This window comes from Coturnix japonica, chromosome 27, assembly GCF_001577835.2.
Source record: "Coturnix japonica isolate 7356 chromosome 27, Coturnix japonica 2.1, whole genome shotgun sequence".
NCBI classification, from domain to species: Eukaryota; Metazoa; Chordata; class Aves; order Galliformes; family Phasianidae; genus Coturnix; species Coturnix japonica.
The window spans coordinates 3,164,008-3,183,405 of NC_029542.1; the positions used below are offsets into that span (position 1 = coordinate 3,164,008).

Here is a 19,398-nt window from a genome sequence, read left to right on the forward strand (position 1 = left end):
CTATCACAAGTCAGAGAGGCAATCGACGGCTATCAGGTTGGGACAATATTTGTCAGCTAACAGATAAGCAAACGCTGTCTCTCTCTCCCTATATATTTTGCTTATACCACAGAAATGGACGTCAAAAGGTAAGGAAATAATACCTGTTTCTCTTAATTTATTTTTTTTTCTTTCTTTGAGAAAATGCGTTTGTCAAGCTGCTTTTTTTCCCTGTTTTATTCCCTATCTCCCTCTCCTCCCCTACCCAAAGGGGGGTGGGGGGNTAGCTGTATGCTGTCATTGCTGCACCCTCCTCTGGTGCTGCTCAGTTGTCACTGTATTCTAAAGTTCTGTGCAAATAGGCAAATTGTCAGTAACAAATCACAGAATTGTAGGGGTTGGAAGGGACCTCTAGAGATCATCGAGTCCAACCCCCCTGCCAAAGCAGGTTCCCTACACCACATTGCACAGGTAGGTGTCCAGGTGGGTCTTGAATATCTGCAGAGGAGGAGGCTCCATCACCTCCCTGGCAAAGCAAATGGGTTTGGTTTTCTATGCTCCGTGGTCAGCAATCTCTGTATGTAAAAGGCTGAGAGGCTTTCTTGTGATAAGAGAGCACAGGAACATAACAGCAGGAGCTGAGATCTGGAATGTAAGCCAAGGATGGGCTGGCTCGTTCCCAATTCCTTCAAATCAAACCAATGACAATCAGTTCTTGAAAAGGGGGAAGAAACAAAACACAGGGATTACAGGATTGAAAATACTGGATTAAACAGTTACAGAGTACTGAAGAAACTACATGGTGTGACCCTAGAATACAAAAAGCCCTTAAAACATGTACAAGGTAGGATGGATCTGGAAGAAACACAGGAAGACCAAGTGGAATACAAAGGTGAAAAAGATGGAGTTAAGAGATGTGGAACACAAATGACAAAGTAAGTGGGGAGACATTATAGTACCACTATCCTACTGAATTAAGTGTGGTTATTCATTTGACTATGCAATATGAGTTAACATTGGCAGAAATGAAAAATGTTACAGTTTTTCCACTTGTTGAGAAATAAAAAGTACCAACGAAGTCTACAGGAGACTACAGATAGAGAAATTAAGTACCTGCTTGACTCTACTCAGAGGCTGGGCAAAGTTAAATAGTATTTTCGCCAGGCATTAAAACCGGGGCATACAAGCAGTCATAAGGGTGAGTCCAGTAATACATGTGGAGGTTGGTGGCCCTGCCTGTGGTGGGAGGTTGAAGCTTCATGATCCCTGAGGTCCCTTCCAAACCGGGGCCATTCTGTGAGGAGGTCCCGATACCCCGGTTGTCCCAATAACTGTCACAAAGCAAACGCAGGTTTTTACTTGGACGTGGTTTAAGCGCACACGTCCTTTCCTTGCTCATATACACGCTGAATCCCACTCCGCCCTACACCAGCTCCGCTCCTCCCGCCCCGCCGTCCCGCTCCCTCCCCCTCATTCCCTCCCCTTCGCGGTGCATGGCGGCACTCGTAGTTCTGCGGCCTTTCCCGTCCGAACTGCGTTTCCCGTGGTGCCGCAGAGCAGCGCAGGCCGCGGGCGCGTCACGGTGCCGTGCAGCCAATCGCGGCGCGGCCGAGGCGGGCGCCGTCAGCCGCCAATGTTGTTTTCGCTGAGTCGAGCCGCCGGTGTTGTTGGCGGCGGCGCCATATTGGAAGGGACGAGCCCCCCGTTAGCGAGAAGCCCCTTGGCGCTGGCCCGGCCGCCGCCATGCTGTATCTGGAGGACTATCTGGAGAGTGAGTGTGTGCGGGACGGGGACGCCGGGCGGCCGGGCACGGCCGGCGGAGGGGAGCCGGGGAGAGGGCGCGGCGACGTGGCGGCGCCCCCCCCCCTCCCCCACGGCGGCGACCCCCCCCCCCCCCCCCCCCCCCCCCCCCCCCCCCCCCCCCCCTCCCTCGTGAAACTCCCAAATGAAGCTGACGTTGCAGCGCAATAAACCTCCTCGTATTTAATTGCGCTTTGCAGTGTTAACGGGTCTTTATGGCTTTCCATGCCGGAATACCGGGTAGGGTTTCAGCCTCACGTTGTGTTGGTCCTTTCCCACAGCTTGCAGCCAGGTTTTGTGCAAATCCCCCCGCTGTTCCCCCTCCGTGCTGTCTGATTTCCTAACGCTGCCTTAAGGGTAATAATTGTCCGGAGATGCGCGTCATTTTGAATGTGATTTTCATTTTTTCCAGCTTTCGGGTGGTTGAATGTAGTACTAATGGTGACTGTTACGAGGTGCTTTTTAAACATGATGTTGTAGGAGCCTGTGTGTGTGCAACGAGATTAAGATGAGATTCATTACTTAAGCATAAACCGTTTTATGACGTGACGATTTATCTCCGCTAACTTGACTGTGCTGGAATATCGTGCGGACGAGAGTAAATGATCGCAAGCCGTGGAAATAATAAACAGAAAGACAATCTTTAACAGCTATTTATTCCCAAACCTGTTACATTTTTCATTAATCACGTTGGGGTGAAGCTAACGCTGGTTTACTGCCTGTTCTCCCTTACGTCTAAATCTCTCCACACTCGTTTCCTTTTGCTTTTTAAATCTCCCCAGCGCAACAAATGATAATAATAATAGTAATAATAATACAAACAATTTATTAACCTTCCTCCAAATCCTTTTTACGCCGATCATTCCGCACCCTCCGAGGGCAACCACTTGTGGGATATCTCACCTCGGGGCGGGCAGAGAGCTTTAACCCTCGGCCCACGCGTGCCCCAGAGTGGGGGGTCCTCGCCGTTGCCTTCTTTGGCAGCCTCCCTCCTCTTTCATCGATGGAAATAAAACGCGATGCAGGAGAAGGGAGGCAGCTCCCCGCCGTGCCGTCCCCCCGGTGCCGCCGCCGCGCCGCGGGGCTCGCCCATTCCCCGCCGTCTGCTGCCATCTACCGTCGGCGGCGGCGGGCGGCGCTCCCCGGGGGCTCCAGCAGTGCCCAGTAGGGCGGGGGGCGAGGAGGTGGGGGGCGGAGGGGATGGATGGGGGCACATTCTGGATCCCGTCCTCTGTGCCCCACTGCGAGGCCCGGCTCCGAGTTTCAAGGGGTTCCCTATAGTGTTTTGCATCCCCGAGGCCTGGTGTTCTGCTTGGAGGGTTCTACAAGCTGCGTGCGTAGCCTGAAAGCGTCTGAATGTAAATGTTTGGGATGTATGTATATATGTAAATAGATCACCTACAATAAGATCTACGTGCACCCCGTATGTCCGTATGTTGAGCTGTGCCTACTCCGATGTGTGAACACTGCTTGTGTACAACTCTGTGTCTGTTCCTTGCCATATGTGCAGAGATTTATCATAAATGCACACGCACACATATATATAAACATAAAAGCTCGCATCTATCTATCTGTATACACACATGGAAGACGAAAGATAGCTGGTTGTTTGCAGAGCAGGAGCACAAGCGGAGATCTTGTGAACTGAGCTCCAGTAATGACGTACGAGGCACAGGCGAGGTGGGATTTCAGCTAATCATAAAAGGCAGAGGGGCTTTTATTTATTTATTGCTTCCAGTGGTCATTTCGGTGGGGTCTGGAAAAGATATGTCAAGTCGTGTACACAGAATGGAGGTGGTTGCTGGGGAAGGAGCAGAGAGTAAAGGCAGACGACGAATCACTTTTAAGTTACTGCGGGCTTTGAAGGGACAATGCGTGCCTGTTATTTTAAAAGGTTTCTCTCTCTCCCTCCCTCTCCCTCTCTTTCTCCCTCTCGTTTTCTCCTTCTACCATGCAGTTTCCTGGCAACTGTTTACGTCTGGACTGGTGACATTTTCTCTAAGAAAGTGAGATGATCGGTGCCTATGTTAAAAATAAAAAGGAGGGGAGGGAAGGGGGGTGGTGGAAAGTTTCTCTCTTTTGACCCGCAACAGCCTTGATTAAACCGTTCCATGCTGTAATTCCCAACACCCCGCAGCACTCGCCTTACGCACTGCACGATACGCGTCGGCTTTTCCCTTCGTCTGCTCACCGATATCCCATCCACACTTCCCTCTCTCTCAGGGTTTGCCTGGGTGCGATTTGACCACCCCAATGTTACCCCCCTTCTTTTCCCTCCCCCTCTTGCCAAATGTCACCCACATGCAATTAGGCAGTGATCAAACACTAACATTTACCATTCTTTTTTTTTTTTGTTAATAATTAGCCTCACTCTTTAATGGAACAATGGTAGATTATTATTGCTTCTTTTCAAAGATCCCATTAACAAGGTTATTACGCACTGCACGGGAAGTCAGGTAAATTAAACTTAAATTGCTGGGAATTCAGATTTAGGCGGTTATGAGCTGGGAGAGGGGGGTATTTATTTTACACCTTCAGGGCTCATTGTTTTAAACACGGTAACAGCGGAGCACAGAGGACTTCTGTCGGGTTTCCCCCCGATGTGATTTGGCTGTGGCTGAGCATTACAGAGAGGCTGCTCTGCTGCCAACTGCTTTCTATGTCTGACTCCAGGAACAAGGGTTTTTTTCAAGTGTTTTCGTGGTGTTTGCTTGACTTTATGGCTGCAATAAGTCCCCGGGTAGGGAAACCCCCGCTGTGTTCTCACTTCAGAAGGATCGGGAATTCCAGCTCCACATGAAAAAAGAGTTTCATTTTTTATTGGAACCAACTGCACTGAACTTTCCACCAAGTTCTTAGGCGGTTTAACTCTAGCACAAGAAATGCTCTGTTCTGTTTGCATTTCGAAATATTTGGGTGTTGTTTTAATCCCCTCATCTATCTGCCTCCCTCTGCTTTGTGGGGATGACGTTTGCTGGCCAGAAAAAGCGAAGCAAGAGAAAAGTAGGACCTTCCTGGGCAGATAGCCGTGATTGTGCGTACTGTAAATCCGTCCCTTTATCTTTATTGATGCCCTGCCAGCTGAGTGATGTCAGTCAGAGAGCAAAGACGGGTTCCCAGCGCTCAGTGAAACGCTCTCTACCACCTTCTGGCGTCTCCTGCGACTTTCCCTCTTTATTGCCCCTTCTCTGAGCCTGTTTTTGAGGAGATGAGGCCAAAGGCTGAATAAAGATATGCCAATGGGCACTGTCAGAGAGAGACCTAACTTATGGGCTACTGTACGAGCTTGCTGCTGAGTCCTTTATGCTCTGTGTCTGTGTCCCTCCCGGTTTGGCTGGCGCTGGAGGCGGCCAAAGAAAAGAGATTCGCGAAATAGGTCTCAGATTTATATCGGGAAAGGCAGGAGAGTGTCTGCGAAGTGGCCATGCCCATAAGCCACCTTCCATTCATTTCTTTATTCAGCCCTTTATTTTGCCAGAGCCATTTACATGGGAATAGAAACCACCTCCGTGCTGAAGGTACGGTTCTCTAGGATACAACATAGTGTAAGGTCCCCTTTCGTGTTCGCATTCATTTTAGGTGGCAAACCAATTATTCCTCTGGCCGGACCCTTCGGAAGATGAACACTGTTACACTCTTTATGTTTTTGGATATATCTATTTTTCGGTTTGGAAATCGTGTCCTCTCTTCTCCTTTTTCTCCCCATTTGCGGGGGCCAAGAGAGGCTTCGCCCTTCTCCTAAGAAGCAAGATGTATTCATTTCATCTATAGAGCGTCTATAATGTCAGCAACAAGCAATTAGCAAGTGGCCAGTTGCAATGCGTTTTGATCTCTTACATGATGTCGACATATAAACCGCCCTAATAACCTTCTTTAGCCATAAGTGCACAATATAAGCAGTATTTTACTACGGCAAATCCGAGGGGGGAAAGGAGGGGGAGGGAGGCGAGGGGGTGTCCAAACTATTTCGAGGCATTTATTCGCACATCAACCGTGAGAACTGTGAGCAAATATTAGAGCAAACATTTCAGCAGATGTACTCACGCACGGAATTATCAGGACATCCCATTTCTTAGCTCAGAATTTGCATGCGGAGCCGATCTTGTCAGACAGTCGCTGTTTTGGTAGCGCTATCAATATTGCGTAACTCTAATCAAATGTCTGAGCGGTGCGGCTCCTGCAAAGCTGTGAACTTCAGGCTTTCATCCGATGCTTTTTTTTCTCCTCGTTCTTCTCCAGCCATCGTTCAATCTTTCAATCCCATATTTGTTTTCCTCGCATACCAATAAAGCCGATCTACGTAAGTTTGGGTCCACGCCATGCACCGAGGGAAACTCTGCAAGAACAAATATAAGAGATATCAGTCAGAGAGGGGGGTGGAGGATGGAAAACTACTTCCTCTGCATGTTATTTCCTTGAATTATAAGGATTACGTTTCAGGCGAAATGTTCATCGCAGCCATGGCATGAAACAATCTTGGCTTTGCTCCTGTAAATACGATGTTTAAAATAAATTAGCTCGTAATAAGATACGACTTTCGTAGATACTTAAAGCTCCGTCAGAGAGAGCCGAGTTGGCAGCTGTACAGTGAGCTTGTAATGTATGTAATTCTAGATCTGTAGCACACACGGCCGCAGATCCAGGCACAGAGGAGTGCGTATGATAACGTGTGTCATTTCACCGCGTGTAAGAACCGACAGACAGATGGTTACAAATTCGGATGGGGAAAGAAGTCCTTCATACGATCAGTGGCACTTCTGGATTTCATTATTACTATTCTTATCGTTATTGTCTTCTTTTTTTTTTTTTCCCCTGTAAGATCTCTCTGGCTTTTCACTTCTGATAAGAGGAGCAAACTGAGGTGGGGGGGGGTGGGGGGGGACGCACCAGGTATTGCGGAGCTCATCCCCGGCTATAAAATCCGAGGTGTAGGGGGGGGATGGAGGGGGGGAATAAAGGGCTGAATGCATCCATAAATGAAAGAGGCGACCCCCAAGAGCAAAGTGTGGCTTTTAGGGGCTTCCAGCGTTTGAAGTTGGCTAAAAAAAAGGAAGAGGTGTTTTGCAGCGGGGATGGACTCGGAGAGCTGAGCACCGCGGGGTCTCCGAGGCAGAACCCCTCCACGCCACCGCTTTCCTCTCGTAAAACAATCCCGATCGGTGACGATCAATAAACTCAGCTTCTGAGAGCAACTCAGAGCTCCCTTTTGGCCATAAAAGGTCGGGCGTGGATTTGGTATTAACAAAAAAACGCAAGAGGGCACAATGCGGTACGGGACCGGGAGCAGAGCGGGATTTTGCAAAGGATAAAGGAAATACTTCGATTTTCCATTCATCTCCCCCAAGATGCGGCTTTTGCAGGAAAAAAAACCGAAAAAGACACAAAAAGCCAGAAGCGAAGGTTTGGGTGAAAGGAGCGCAGCTTTCTTTAACAGACGATGCAAATCTATGGTAATGAGCTAAAGAACGGACCTCAATAAGCTGTCAGCATTTATTTGCTCCCTTATCGGAAATCTGAGTTAATCAAAGCGGCGGGATCTGCTCCCTGCGAAGTTCACCCACCCGAACACCAAACTTTTCCCCCTTTTTTTTTCCTTTCCTTTAACGGCAGAAAAGCGCTCGGCTATTTTCGGACGGCTCGCGGGCTACAGGGGTTAAAGTTTTCCGAATGCAAACAATTAACTTCCCTCCTCCCCCCCCCCTCCCTTATTTCCCCCCCCCCCCCCCCAACCCCCCGGACAGGTATTTGTATGCTTATGTGTGTGAATACATCCGCGTGCACACCGTCATCCGCACACACCGGCTCTCACTCCCCGGTGCTGAAGTGGAGGGGGGGGATGGAGGAAGGGGGGTGGGGGGGGCGGTTTATTTATTTCTGAAGCTCTGAGAGCGCCGGGAACGCTTCTTTCCTCAGATATTATATATTTGGTTAAGGGGGTGCATTTCTGCTGTTTAAAAGGGAGGGAAAAGGGGGTGGATGGTTTGTTCTTGGGGTCCCTGGTGCAATCTCAGCTCCTCATGGGTGCTATTTTGCAACCTCAGGCGCCTGCTATTGGTCAGCCCATGATCAGATGGTTGTATTTCCTTGTGTCCCTCGCTGGCACCACGCCATCTCCCTTCAGCTAAAACCCAATCTCCGATATACTACTAATAGCTAAACCACTTGGACTATAAAACACAACAAATCATAAAGCCGGGAAAGGACGGCAGGCTCCTTCCAATGAGTTCTTATTTTGTCAACTCGACCTTCCCGGTGAGTCTGGCGGCGGGGCAGGAGCCCTTCCTGGGACAGATCCCGTTATATCCCTCGGGCTATGCGGATCCTTTGAGGCACTACCCCAGCACCTATGGAGCCACGGGAGTCCAGGAGAAGGGCTATGCCTCCTCTCCCTACTACCAGCAAAGCAACGGAGCCTACAGCCGCAGCTCCGCCTGTGACTATGGGGCCGGCGGCTTTTTCAGGGAGAAGGACCCTGCGTGCCCCCCCCCCAACCTGGACGAGGTCCCCTTCGCCCCCGAGCCGCGCAAGTCGGACTGCGCGCAGAGCAAAACTGTGTTCGGAGAAAGCGAGGAGCAAAAGTGTTCCGCCCCGGTTTACCCCTGGATGCAGCGGATGAACTCTTGCAATAGTGAGTTTACTCTTTTACAGAAATAAATACATCAATCTCCTCCCCCCCTTTCTTATTTGTTAACCGCCAGAGTGAGAGAGCGAGAGAGAGAGCGAGGGAAGTAGGAATAAGGTTCACTTTAAAGCCCAAACTTCCAGCGGGGAACTTAAGGCAACGTGAGAGTCTCCAAGTTCTCTTGACACGCACCAAAACTTCACGCCGTGAGGCTCTGCTCCTCTCGCCCAGCTCCCCAATAGAACAGCAGCAAACAACTTTGCTCCGTATTTAATCCCCAGTTACGGTATTTCTGCCCCCCCCCTTCCCTCCCCCCTCTTCCCCTATTTTTTTTATTTCACATTCCTATTTGCGTGTCACGCAGTTCCAGCTATTTATCTCTGTCTTTCCCCGAACGGACTGGGAGATTTCACCCAGTTCAGAGCTGGAGGACTCCGTACCGACCCGCACCCCCACGCACCCCCCTGTAGCCGAGCTGCAGTTAAATAATATACAAGTGTTTAAATATTCGAAAGGAGGGAGAGCTTACATTTTTAATGAAACTTACACATAATGAAAAGTCTGCCCGGGGAGAATATATATATTTTTTCCCTTGGTGATATATGACTTCTTTAAGTGCTGTTTCCTCAATCAGGAGAAGGGAAAGAAAAAAAGAGGGGTGGGGGGAGAAAAATAATAGAGGCTCACCACCCTCATCCCCGTGTTTAGATGCATTTGTTGCCTTTTAAAGTTCCGAATTGATGTCCATTAGCTCAGGGACATAAAGTGTTGTGTCCTCTTTAATGCAGAGTTTGGGCAGATCGATTCACTTCATTATTGCTTAAATGCTCAGCTCCATTACAGCTGCCGGTAGGGTGGAAAACAGCGGCGGGGGGCGAGTAGGGGGGGCTTGGGGGGGTGTTGTGGGGGGGCAGAGAGAGAGAGAGAGAGAACACCTTGCGATTTTTCATCGCGGACTGAGATAGATTTCGCCCCGCTGCTCAGCTCAGCGCTGACCCCGCACCCTGCGCAGCCCCTCGCGGAACCTCCGCTCTCGGAAGCTCCGCTCAGCGCCTCTCATCGCTTCTTAGGCCGGGTTGAGCCCCGCGGAGCATCGAGCAGGCTCCCAGCCCTGCGCACACAAGCGCGGGGCGGGGGGGCCGAGCTGCTCGGAGCCTCCAACGCACCTCGGGGTTTATCCCTTCTCTCCCCCCCACCCCCACCCCATACACACACCTATTTTTTCCTCTCTATTTTTTTAAATATATATTTATTATTATTATTTTGCTGCTGTCACAGGTTCTTCTTTCGGGCCCAGCGGCCGCAGAGGCCGTCAGACTTACACCCGCTATCAAACCCTGGAGCTGGAGAAGGAATTTCATTTCAACCGCTACCTGACCCGGCGCCGGCGGATCGAGATCGCCCATTCTCTCTGTCTGACGGAACGGCAGATTAAGATCTGGTTCCAGAACCGTCGGATGAAGTGGAAAAAAGAGAACAAACTGCTCAGCTCCTCGCAGCTGAGCGCGGAGGAGGAGGAGGAGAAAACGGCGGAGTGAAAGGAGCGTTTAAGAAAGAAAGGAGTGAGGGAGCGAGTGGGTGCGTGTGAGAGCCAGGAGGAGGATGAGGGGTTGGTGTGGGGCTGGCTGCGAGGAAGGGAAAACGCGCACATTGGTGGGACAAGAGCTCTGCAGAGAACGGCGACAGCAACATAAAAAAGTTTGGGCCACCAATGCCATGGACTCGTGTTCCCAATATCTGTCGTGTCCAGAACAAACAAAAATCAGGCTTCTATAGTTGCGTTTTTTTTTCTTCCTAGACTTCCCTCCCCATCCCCCCCCCCCATCCCCCTATGGAATATAATAATAATAATAATAATAAAAAGTAAAGAGAGTGAGAGAGAGAGAGAGAAGGGAGAAAGGGGAAAAAGTGAGAGGGGGGAAAAAAAGAAAAAAGACAAAAAAAAAAGGACTCCTACCCGTGTTTCTACCCTTGGTGTCACTGTTAGAGATCTGCTAACTCTGTATTTAATGGAAGTGCTGCAATATATGTCATTCGGGGTGTTTATTGTCTTAATTTTTGTAAAGAAATGTTTCCTGCACGGTTTACATTGGGGTTTTCAGTTGGGTTTTTGGGTTCCCCCCCCCCCCATCTTTCCCCCTCCCCCCACCCCCCCCTTTTCCTTTGGTAAATTAATCAAGCCCTGAGGTCTTGTAATGAGTTTATATATATTATTTTTCCCCCTTTATTTTTCTTTTCTTTTTTATTTTGAAAGAAAAACCTACTGAAAGAACGAGTACTACCTATAGGGATACAAAAGCAACAGCAGAAAAAGATTAAAAAAAAAAAAAACACAAAAAAAAATAGAAGAAGAAGTTCTATTTTATTAATTTTTTTGTACGTGTTGTGTTTGGAGTTTGTCTTAGGTATGAACATGGAATTCTCTAATAAAAACAAAGTCTTCGATCTCATGCACAGCACCACTGTCAGTATTGTTATCTTTCCCTTCTCCAGGGCAACTCGCCGTGCTGAAGGAGTGCAGAGTTATGAAGAGAGCTTTGCTTCTCTCTTTATGGCACTGCCTTCTAATCTGCAAGGACGAGCAGCTCCGAGCATACGGAAGTTACAGTGGGGAGATAAATCTGCTTTTCCCTCTTTTTGTCTAATCTGAAATGGAGGACCTTTCACCAATAGTATTTCCTCGCTGACATTCTGCTTTAGTAGGGCTCTTTTTTATTGTTATAGTACAAAGAGTTATGACGAAATCCTCTCCATATACATAATAAATCAAGGAAACGGGCAAAAATATGCTCTCATTTATCCACCAAATATACCTAACATTTGCCTAGCATCTTTCAAACATCTGCTCCCTTCCTTCATATCCCCGAATCAAAGTAAAGTGTGTTGCAAAAAAAAGTCCAGATTTCAGGGGAATTTTCCCTATGAAACGAGCAGGAATATAGCGTTCATTTAAAGGGGGACAAGGAGAAAGAAAATGGGTGGGTGGGTGGGGGGGAAGGAAGGAACAAATAAACAGGAAAGAAGCGATCTAAAACTCAGTCTAACGAGCTCTTTTAACACAGGAGATTTCTTTTATTTTGAAAGCGATTCCGAAGGCCCCTTCTGGCGGTCTGACTGCGCTCGGGATGGGACGGGGAAATGGTTTCTGCTCTGTTCCGAAGAGGAATCCATGGCAAACTTTGGTGGGCTTCGGTGTGAAACGAAACGAAACGCTTTTTTCCCCTGCTTTTGTTTTATGTCCTGATGGTGATTTTGGATTGGAAAGGAGCAAACAGGGCGGCCGAACCCGGATAATAAGATTTTCTGAAGTTTCACGGGGTTATGGGGGGGCCGAAAGCAATGCAATAGAATCTCCCCATTCCCATTGCCTTTCCCCAGTGCCATAGGAATACCTATGTACGAATGCATTCCCCCGTGCCACGAGCTGCTTTAATGTCAGTCACTTTTAAAATCAATTCATGCAGAAGCTTCACAGCTGTAGGACATTTACTATTATTGCCACGCTTTTCATTGCCCGTAATTATTATAATTATATGTCACTTTCAATATGGCGCATAATTTCCAATGAGTTGCAGACAAGCATATGAAATTCCTAAACTGCTTTGGGGGGAAAAAAAAGGAAAAGAAAAAGGAAAGAAAAAGGAAAGAAAAAAGGAAGGAAAGAAAGAAAAAATGAAAGAGAAAGAAAGAAAGAAAGAAAGAAAGAAAGAAAGAAAGAAAGAAAGAAAGAAAGAAAGAAAGAAAGAAAGAAAGAAAGAANAAAGAAAGAAAGAAAGAAAGAAAGAAAGAAAGAAAGAAAGAAAGAAAGAAAGAAAGAAAGAAAGAAAGAAAGAAAGAAAGAAAGAAAGAAAGAAGGAAGGAAAATAACAAGCAAATAACAAGAAAAAGGAAAATAACGTTTAACAAAGCACAGCCCTTTTCCCATCGCTTTTAGCTATTTCTGAGTGCTTTTGCTCCCCAATATTCCTTGCAGGTTTGCACATGGAAAGGAACAACGTAACACAATGCTGTGTGCAAAAAAGAGGACGGGAAATACTCGGGAACAAGAATATCCTAAAAGCAACGCTGTCACCGGCCGGACTTTGACTCTTTTTGCATTTTTTCCCCTCATTTCCCTTCTTTTTCCCCCCCTCGATGGAGGTGCGACCGCCCGTCTCGGCATTCACAAAGCTCTCCTTCTCCCTCGGAAATAAGCATCCACGACCACGCGTTGTCCCCTCACCCCCAAAAAAGAAGAAGAAACCCAGAAGGGATTTAACACAACACCTCCAAACTCAAACCCTACAAAAGAAGAAACAGCTAGTTGGGTCCAAACATCGAACCGGGAGTGAAGAGCCACGTGGAGAGCACAGAACCTCTGGCTAAGAGGAGACCCCAACCCAACACATCCCCTTGTTGGATATAGGAAAGAGGGGACCCCAAGTTGGGGTTGGGGGTGCGGGTCGGGGTTGGGTTGCAGTACACCCGCTCGGCCGGCAGGTGGCGCGCCAGTCCAAGGTGGCGCAATAGGCGCGCCGGCGCGCCCGGGGCCTCGGGGCGCCGCGCACCGACTTGGGCCTAACGACTCCGAGCTCGTCATTATTTGTAACCATAGAGCATGAATTACCTCTTGAGGTCATCAGTGAGAATTTACGACTGGTCAACAAAAGCACGTGATTCCCAAACGCACCCCCCACCCTCCCCCCATATTTGGCCGCATACATAGCAAAAACGAAGTACAGTGCATTGCTATAATTCATTAATACATCATAAATCGTCAAGCACAGGGTTATAACGACCACGAGCCACAAATCAAGCCCTCCAAAATAACCCAAATGAGCTCTTACTTTGTAAACTCGTTCTCAGGGCGCTACCCAAATGGCCCCGACTATCAGTTACTAAATTATGGGACCAGCAGTTCCATGAACGGTTCTTACAGAGATTCAAGCACCATGCATTCCAGCTCTTATGGCTACAACTACAATGGGATGGACCTTAGCATCAACCGCTCAGCCTCCTCTAGTCACTTTGGGGCTGTGGGGGAGAGCTCCCGCGGTTTCCCTTCTCCAGCTCAGGAGAGCAGGTTTAGACAGGCGTCTAGCTGCTCCTTATCTTCTCCCGACTCCCTTCCCTGCTCCAACAGCGAAAGCCATGGAGGCAAGCCCGCCCCGTCCCCCTCCGACCAAGCTACTTCTGCCAGCACCAACACAAATTTCACAGAACTAGACGAGACCAGCGCGTCCTCGGGAGCCGACGAGGGCACTCCAATAAGCAGCAGCATCCCCCGAGCGCAGGCAGAACCCATCGCAACCTCCACGGCAGCAACAGAAGGGCAGGCACCTCAGATATTCCCTTGGATGAGGAAACTTCACATTAGCCATGGTACAGCTACTTCTTTTTCGGTCGTTGTCGTTGTTGTTGTTTATTTTCGCACACCCCTCTTTTTTTTTTATCCCCCCCTCTTCCCCCCCCCCCCCCCCCATCTCCCCCCTCTTTTTTTTTCCCCCCCTCTCCTTCCCTTTATTCGGTGCTGGTTCTTTGATCAGAATCGCAGCTATTTATGGCTTTTTGCATTTCTTGCTCTGATCACTGCTTTAAAGCTGCCTCTGGCGCCTGGAGGGGGGAGAATTTCTTTTAGTTTCGCTATTCCGGCCGCGAAATGTGCGCTTATTTCAGGCTAGTAGCGATATGTCTATGGTGGGAGAAGGTAATTTAAAAATTGAGGGAAGGGGGTGTTCCTTTGGGGTGGGGGGTGGGGGGGTGGTGGCAGAAGAAAGGAAAGAATTGACCATTAAAATGGCATTATATGCACAGATGGATCTCTCCGTCCTTTCCTTCTCTTCTTCTGCTGGGTGTACGCTTGACATTCTGCTCTTGATAAAACCCAAATTGCAAAGAGATACAGAAAACAGTGAATCGTCCTTTACCCCCCCCCCTTGTCCCCCCCCCTCTACCCCCAGCCTCGCTTTTTTTTTCCTCCTGGAGAAAAGAAAGCAGCATTAAAGCAGATGACCCAGCAAGCAGACACACACACACACACAAAAACAACAGGCAGGGGTGAAAAAGGGCGATTTCAGGCTCTCGGTTCTTCGGTTAAATTATCAATATTGAGTTGTCCGGTGTCGGTTCTGGAGGGGCCAAAGGTTGGGGGGATTTCCACGTGTCGGGGGGTATGCGGGAAAGAGAGGGAGACTGGGGGGGGAGAAGAGGGGAGGCTGCTATATGGGGAATAAGCAGCTTTCCAAATTGCCCGAGGAAGGTGAATCTTTCACCTCGGTGTTAAAATATACGCAGATAAACATAAAGCCGTAATGATTAAAAAAAGAAAAAAGAAACCCTGGCAGAAAGAGTTGAAGCGAAATTCAAAATCCCGTTGTTGTCCGTGTTATTCAGACATGACTGGACCAGACGGGAAGAGGGCGAGGACAGCTTACACTCGCTACCAGACCCTGGAGTTGGAAAAGGAATTCCACTTCAATAGATATCTCACCCGCAGGAGGAGAATAGAGATCGCTCACGCTCTGTGCCTCTCCGAGAGGCAGATCAAAATCTGGTTCCAGAACAGGAGGATGAAATGGAAGAAGGATAATAAACTGAAAAGCATGAGCTTAGCCTCTGCGGGCAGCGCCTTTCAGCCATAAATTATAGAGGAAGGAATATCGAGGAAAGAAGAGGAAACATTAAATAAATCCGTAAATAAATAAAGCGCAGCAGATCTTAGTTTTGGAGTACTGTACAGTGAGGCACCTTCTTTTCGGCATGTTGTTGCTATTCGAAACTGACGTGTATGGTACCGTTATCCCAGGACTGAGTTCATGTCGTGGTTTCTGGTTTGTTTGTTTAGTTTTTTTTCCCGTTGGTTTCTTAATTTTTTTTCCTATTATTTTTTTTAAATTATTATTAAATTTTATTTCCAGATGCTCCCCATGCTCTCGTTGTTCTTCTAAATGTACGTGTCCGTGCTATCTTGATGCTTTCTGGAAAGCCAGCATGTTTTTATGTGAGCCCTATAAATGTTATAACTTATTTATGAGATGGTAACAGATAACGATTGTTTGTTTATTTGTTGCTTTTTCCCCTTCCTGGGTTTACTGCTTTGGGGGTGAGTTCTGCTCTGCCTGAGCTAAAATCGGGGGGTTCCTGCACTACAGTGGCAGTAAAAAATAGTAATAAATAAGAGGGAAAAAAATACAAAAAATAATAAAAAAGAGGGGGAAAAAAGGGGGAAAAAGGATTAAAAAAATATTTAAAAAGGGGGAAAAAGGAAAAAAAAAATCTCATGTATCTGTCTTAAAATTGTCCAGTCTGTGTTTTAGTTCAAACTTCAGGCCCGGATTTCCCGTCCCAGGCTGATTCTGAGATGTGCTCTTAGACGTGGGTAAACTTCACTATTCAAAAACGTATCAAATCGGACCAACGATAGAGTGCTCTGGTGTTTGTAAATACTAGGAATATTCCTGATGTGACTAATATAGACGGTTTGTAGTGGGCAGAGTGAATGCAATGTTACGTGTTAAAAAGAAAAGAAAAAAAAAGACAAAAAAAAAAGGCATCTGTCATGTCGAACTGCCTGGTAGTACTTTGCCTATACGCTTTTTTGTATTTGTTTGTAGCTTTCCTTGAAGTCAAATAAACGTTTCTCCTACTCACAAAGGCTCCGTTTCCGTCCCCCCTCATTGCCCCGCGATCCGCCGGGCTGAGTCGCACCGAAAGCTCCCGGTAGGGCCCTGAGTTCCTCCGGAGCTCCGAACCTCACCCACATCCCGCTTCTCACCGCGCAACTCCAACATAAAACTCCGTTTCGTCCCATTTCTCCCCCCAAAAACATCGCATTCTCCCCCCCCTACCCCCAATTCCAACATAGCAAACTGCTGGAAAGTACTCCAAGTTACAACGACGCGGTATAAATGTCCCCCCCACACACACAACACCACCCACACACGATATAAGTGCGTTTTAGGAACGGTCAGATCTAGATAAACACACACAAATCCTAAAAGCGAGAGGTATTTCTATCAATAGACACGTAAAACTGCGCTCTATGGCATCACGTCTCTGTGTGTTTGCATGTTTACCATACATAAAAAATGGACATACAGATCTATATGAACATCTCGACTGAATATCTCTGCCCTCAGCTCTAATCTCTCCCATCTCTCGGTGGTGCTGAGCTCGCATCCCATCCCTGCCTCCACTTTGAAATCGCAGACCGCAACTCTACCGACTACCGACACTCGCTCCAACGACTCATTTCGGCCTCAGACAACCCAACAGCCTCAAAGATGGCAAACGTTGCCATTCTGCTACCTAGGGAATCTAACCAGGCGAGAAGCACTCCAGCTTCGAGTCTCTCTCATTGGCAAAACGCCACTGCCAGCCCTCCGGCACAGCTCCGGCTTTTTGTTAGCAGCAAGTAAAGTTGGATCTTAAAACTTACCAAACTTAATCTCCCTCTGTTTAGGTACTTCTTAAGTGATTTTGAGAGGGATGTGAAGTGGACTGTCAGATCCCAAACCATTTGCTCGCCTTTCCTTGGTATTTTTTTTTTTTCCTTTTTTTTTTTTTTTTTACCAATAGCAAACTATACCAAAAGTGGGTATGACATTTAGATGTCAAATGGATAGGGTTTTATCTAGAAGTTAGATCGTAAAAATCGCCCAGACCTCAGACAGATACCCCTCACTGGCTCTCAAAAGTCACGTGAGGTCCATAAAGTTAGTTTTATGGTTTTGGGGAGTTGACAATGTACAATATATTTCACATTCTCTAGAATGTTAAGTGACACTTTAACTGCTTGGTTTGGCTTGTAAGGGGCAGCAATGGGTGAGCACTTTTCCAGATGAGATAAACGCTGCAATTGCAGGGAACATGTTTTGCGGGTCCAGTTTTCAGTCCAGAGAGCCAATAGACTGCAGCCCTGAAAGTAAGTTCTTCTGAAATATTATCTGCTCGAACTGTTTTAAAGGGTTTCTATGGAAAAGAAAAAGGAAAAAAAAAAAGCTGAGAGGGGAGGAAAGAGGGGCCGTCTCTCTTTCAGAGCTTTATTTCTCACTTTTTGAAGCTCCTAATTCTTATCCTCCCGAGAGCTGGAATTGCATTAGATTTCCATCACAGCTTCGAGGCCCGCCAGGAAACTTTGTGGAATGGGGAGGAATAGAAAACCCGTAAAGATTCATTATGATGGCAGGGAGAGTTCCATCCTATCTTTGCCGGGGGATGAGTGAATTTCAGACAAAGTTTGTTTTCGTCCTTCACTGTTTTAAAAGAAAAAGGATCCTGCTCGTTTGTTGGCGGTGCTTTGGTGTGTTTTGTAAGGCTGCAAATAGCCACCGACCAGGTCCATGCCTTTGCATTTCAATGAGCTGTGTTACGTCTGTGCTCTTCAGGTTGGGACCACGTTTGGACTGTAATTCTTTTCACCTGCTTGCCGTGGAAATTTGCGCTCTTCTTTTGCTTTCGGCCTTTGTCGGGATCGGTTTAATTCCTCCCCCCTCCCATCCGAAGTTTCCTTTCTTTTTTCCTCTTTGGGTTTCTTTCTTTTTCCTTACCCCCTCCCTCCCTCCCCCCCCCCAATAATAAGATTTCCGTCGTTCGTTTCTACCATATGGAGACACCGAATGACCGCTGTTATGTCTCCAGCCTGGTTCGAAGCGCTACAAAAACATAATCAGAGAGGCTGCAGTTTGCATACAGACCCTTGCGAGCGTTATGGAACCCACCTACATGTCACAGCTTTGCTGCTCTCTCTCTCAGAGTGACACCGCTCTGGAAAAGATGGGCAGCAGGGCTTTTTCTTTTCCCCTTTGGAATAATAAACAAGTTAGCGGGGAAGGGCAAGGGAGCAGAGGCTGCCACAGCTCGGGGTTGGGTAGAGGAGGCACCGGGCTGCCCTCAGCTCCACGGGTGGGGACGTTCAGGTGGCCCCCGGAGCTCCTTGACCGCTCAGACTGAGAGCGATACAGGAAACCTGGGGGTGGTTTAAAAGGGGAACATCTGCAGGAGAGGTGAGGGGACGTTTGGGCAGCACCTGAACCAACTCACGTCCATCCCCACCTCCTCGTTCCTTTAGAAAAAATAAGAAAAAGAAAGAAAAAAAGAGTTCAAAGCGGAGGTATAGAGCTGGGGGGGGGGGAGCAGTCTCAAGCTTATTTTTTTTCCTCCTTAGTGGGGATTTTCACGGTAAGACAACATTTGGTGGACACATGTCCGTCTCTTTACACAAAGCAGAATGTCCCCCTTTTTGCACACTTTGGAGATTGCTTTTCCTTCCTCGGGCTGTTTTTCCTGTCCTGCTCCATGTGTCTCCTAATATCTTTGCGATCATCATTTGAACTCTCGGCTTGTCCCCTGACCAGTCTGGGGGTGGCCGATGCAGCCCTGAAAACCTCCGTTCTGAAACGCGTAAACCTAAACGCAAAAGCTGGATATTCAAGGAGGGGAAGGGAACCTTTCTGATTCAGCAGATAGGTTTTATTCTGAGCAGCCTCTTAAGGTCTGTGCGAGCTGCAGCCCTGCTTTTCAGTTGATAATAAAGGTGGTTTTTGGTTTTGTTTTTTTTTTTATGGGATCCTAAAAGCATTTCAATGGGATAGACTTGAAATGCGAATTTAGCCACACAGACTGGATGGGCTACAGACATTTTGTCTCTGCAGTGTGAGAGGCGCTCGGAGGTGTGGGGCTGTTGTGAGAGGTGTGAACCGTCCTGGGGTTAGAGCAGTGATGGGCCTGGTCGTTCTTAACCCTTCTGATCTGTACTAGCGACTAATAAGGATTTGGGCTAATTCTGGTGATGGTGATTGAGGAAAGAAGGGTGACATCCCACCCCCTAAATATCTATCTGGAAATGTAACCTGACTACCAGTGCATGTGTGTACCCACCAACAACACGTTTCCACATTCATCCATCCACATATCTGTGTGTCTGTCCATCCATCTGCCTCTCCCTTAGCCCTCATGTGCATTAAGTTGCATCCCACCCAAACGTATTTGTCTCTTAAGCAAACTTTCCTTCCAAATCC

The 19,398-nt window shown here is 47.8% G+C and overlaps 2 protein-coding genes and 1 long non-coding RNA gene across 3 annotated transcripts; 2 read left to right on the forward strand and 1 right to left on the reverse strand.

The window, feature by feature from the left end:
- The first annotated feature begins 14 nt into the window (after nucleotides 1-14).
- Nucleotides 15-10,217, forward strand: HOXB6 (homeobox B6). The gene is made up of 3 exons (XM_015885614.1): nucleotides 15-128; nucleotides 7,821-8,407; nucleotides 9,680-10,217. Exons 2-3 carry the CDS (start codon nucleotides 7,999-8,001, stop codon nucleotides 9,937-9,939), a joined length of 669 nt encoding a protein of 222 aa, XP_015741100.1. The 5' UTR covers nucleotides 15-128; nucleotides 7,821-7,998; the 3' UTR covers nucleotides 9,940-10,217.
- LOC107325113 lies at nucleotides 4,287-17,307 on the reverse strand. The gene is made up of 2 exons (XR_001559616.2): nucleotides 16,818-17,307; nucleotides 4,287-6,115 (listed from the first exon to the last, which is right to left on the reverse strand). It is a non-coding gene; the product is annotated as an uncharacterized LOC107325113 (long non-coding RNA).
- HOXB5 (homeobox B5) lies at nucleotides 12,233-16,036 on the forward strand. The gene is made up of 2 exons (XM_015885605.1): nucleotides 12,233-13,762; nucleotides 14,774-16,036. The coding sequence occupies exons 1-2, from the start codon at nucleotides 13,216-13,218 to the stop codon at nucleotides 15,019-15,021; spliced, it is 795 nt and encodes a 264-aa protein (XP_015741091.1). The 5' UTR covers nucleotides 12,233-13,215; the 3' UTR covers nucleotides 15,022-16,036.
- Nucleotides 17,308-19,398: the final 2,091 nt, after the last annotated feature.

Excerpts from the sequence above, each read along its gene's own strand:
- HOXB5 (XM_015885605.1), top strand. The coding sequence starts at position 13,216 with ATGAGCTCTTACTTTGTAAACTCGTTCTCAGGGCGCTACCCAAATGGC. Across the intron at positions 13,763-14,773 it reads GAAACTTCACATTAGCCATG|ACATGACTGGACCAGACGGG; the intron begins GTACAGCTACTT and ends CGTGTTATTCAG.
- HOXB6 (XM_015885614.1), top strand. The coding sequence starts at position 7,999 with ATGAGTTCTTATTTTGTCAACTCGACCTTCCCGGTGAGTCTGGCGGCG. Across the intron at positions 8,408-9,679 it reads GCGGATGAACTCTTGCAATA|GTTCTTCTTTCGGGCCCAGC; the intron begins GTGAGTTTACTC and ends CTGCTGTCACAG.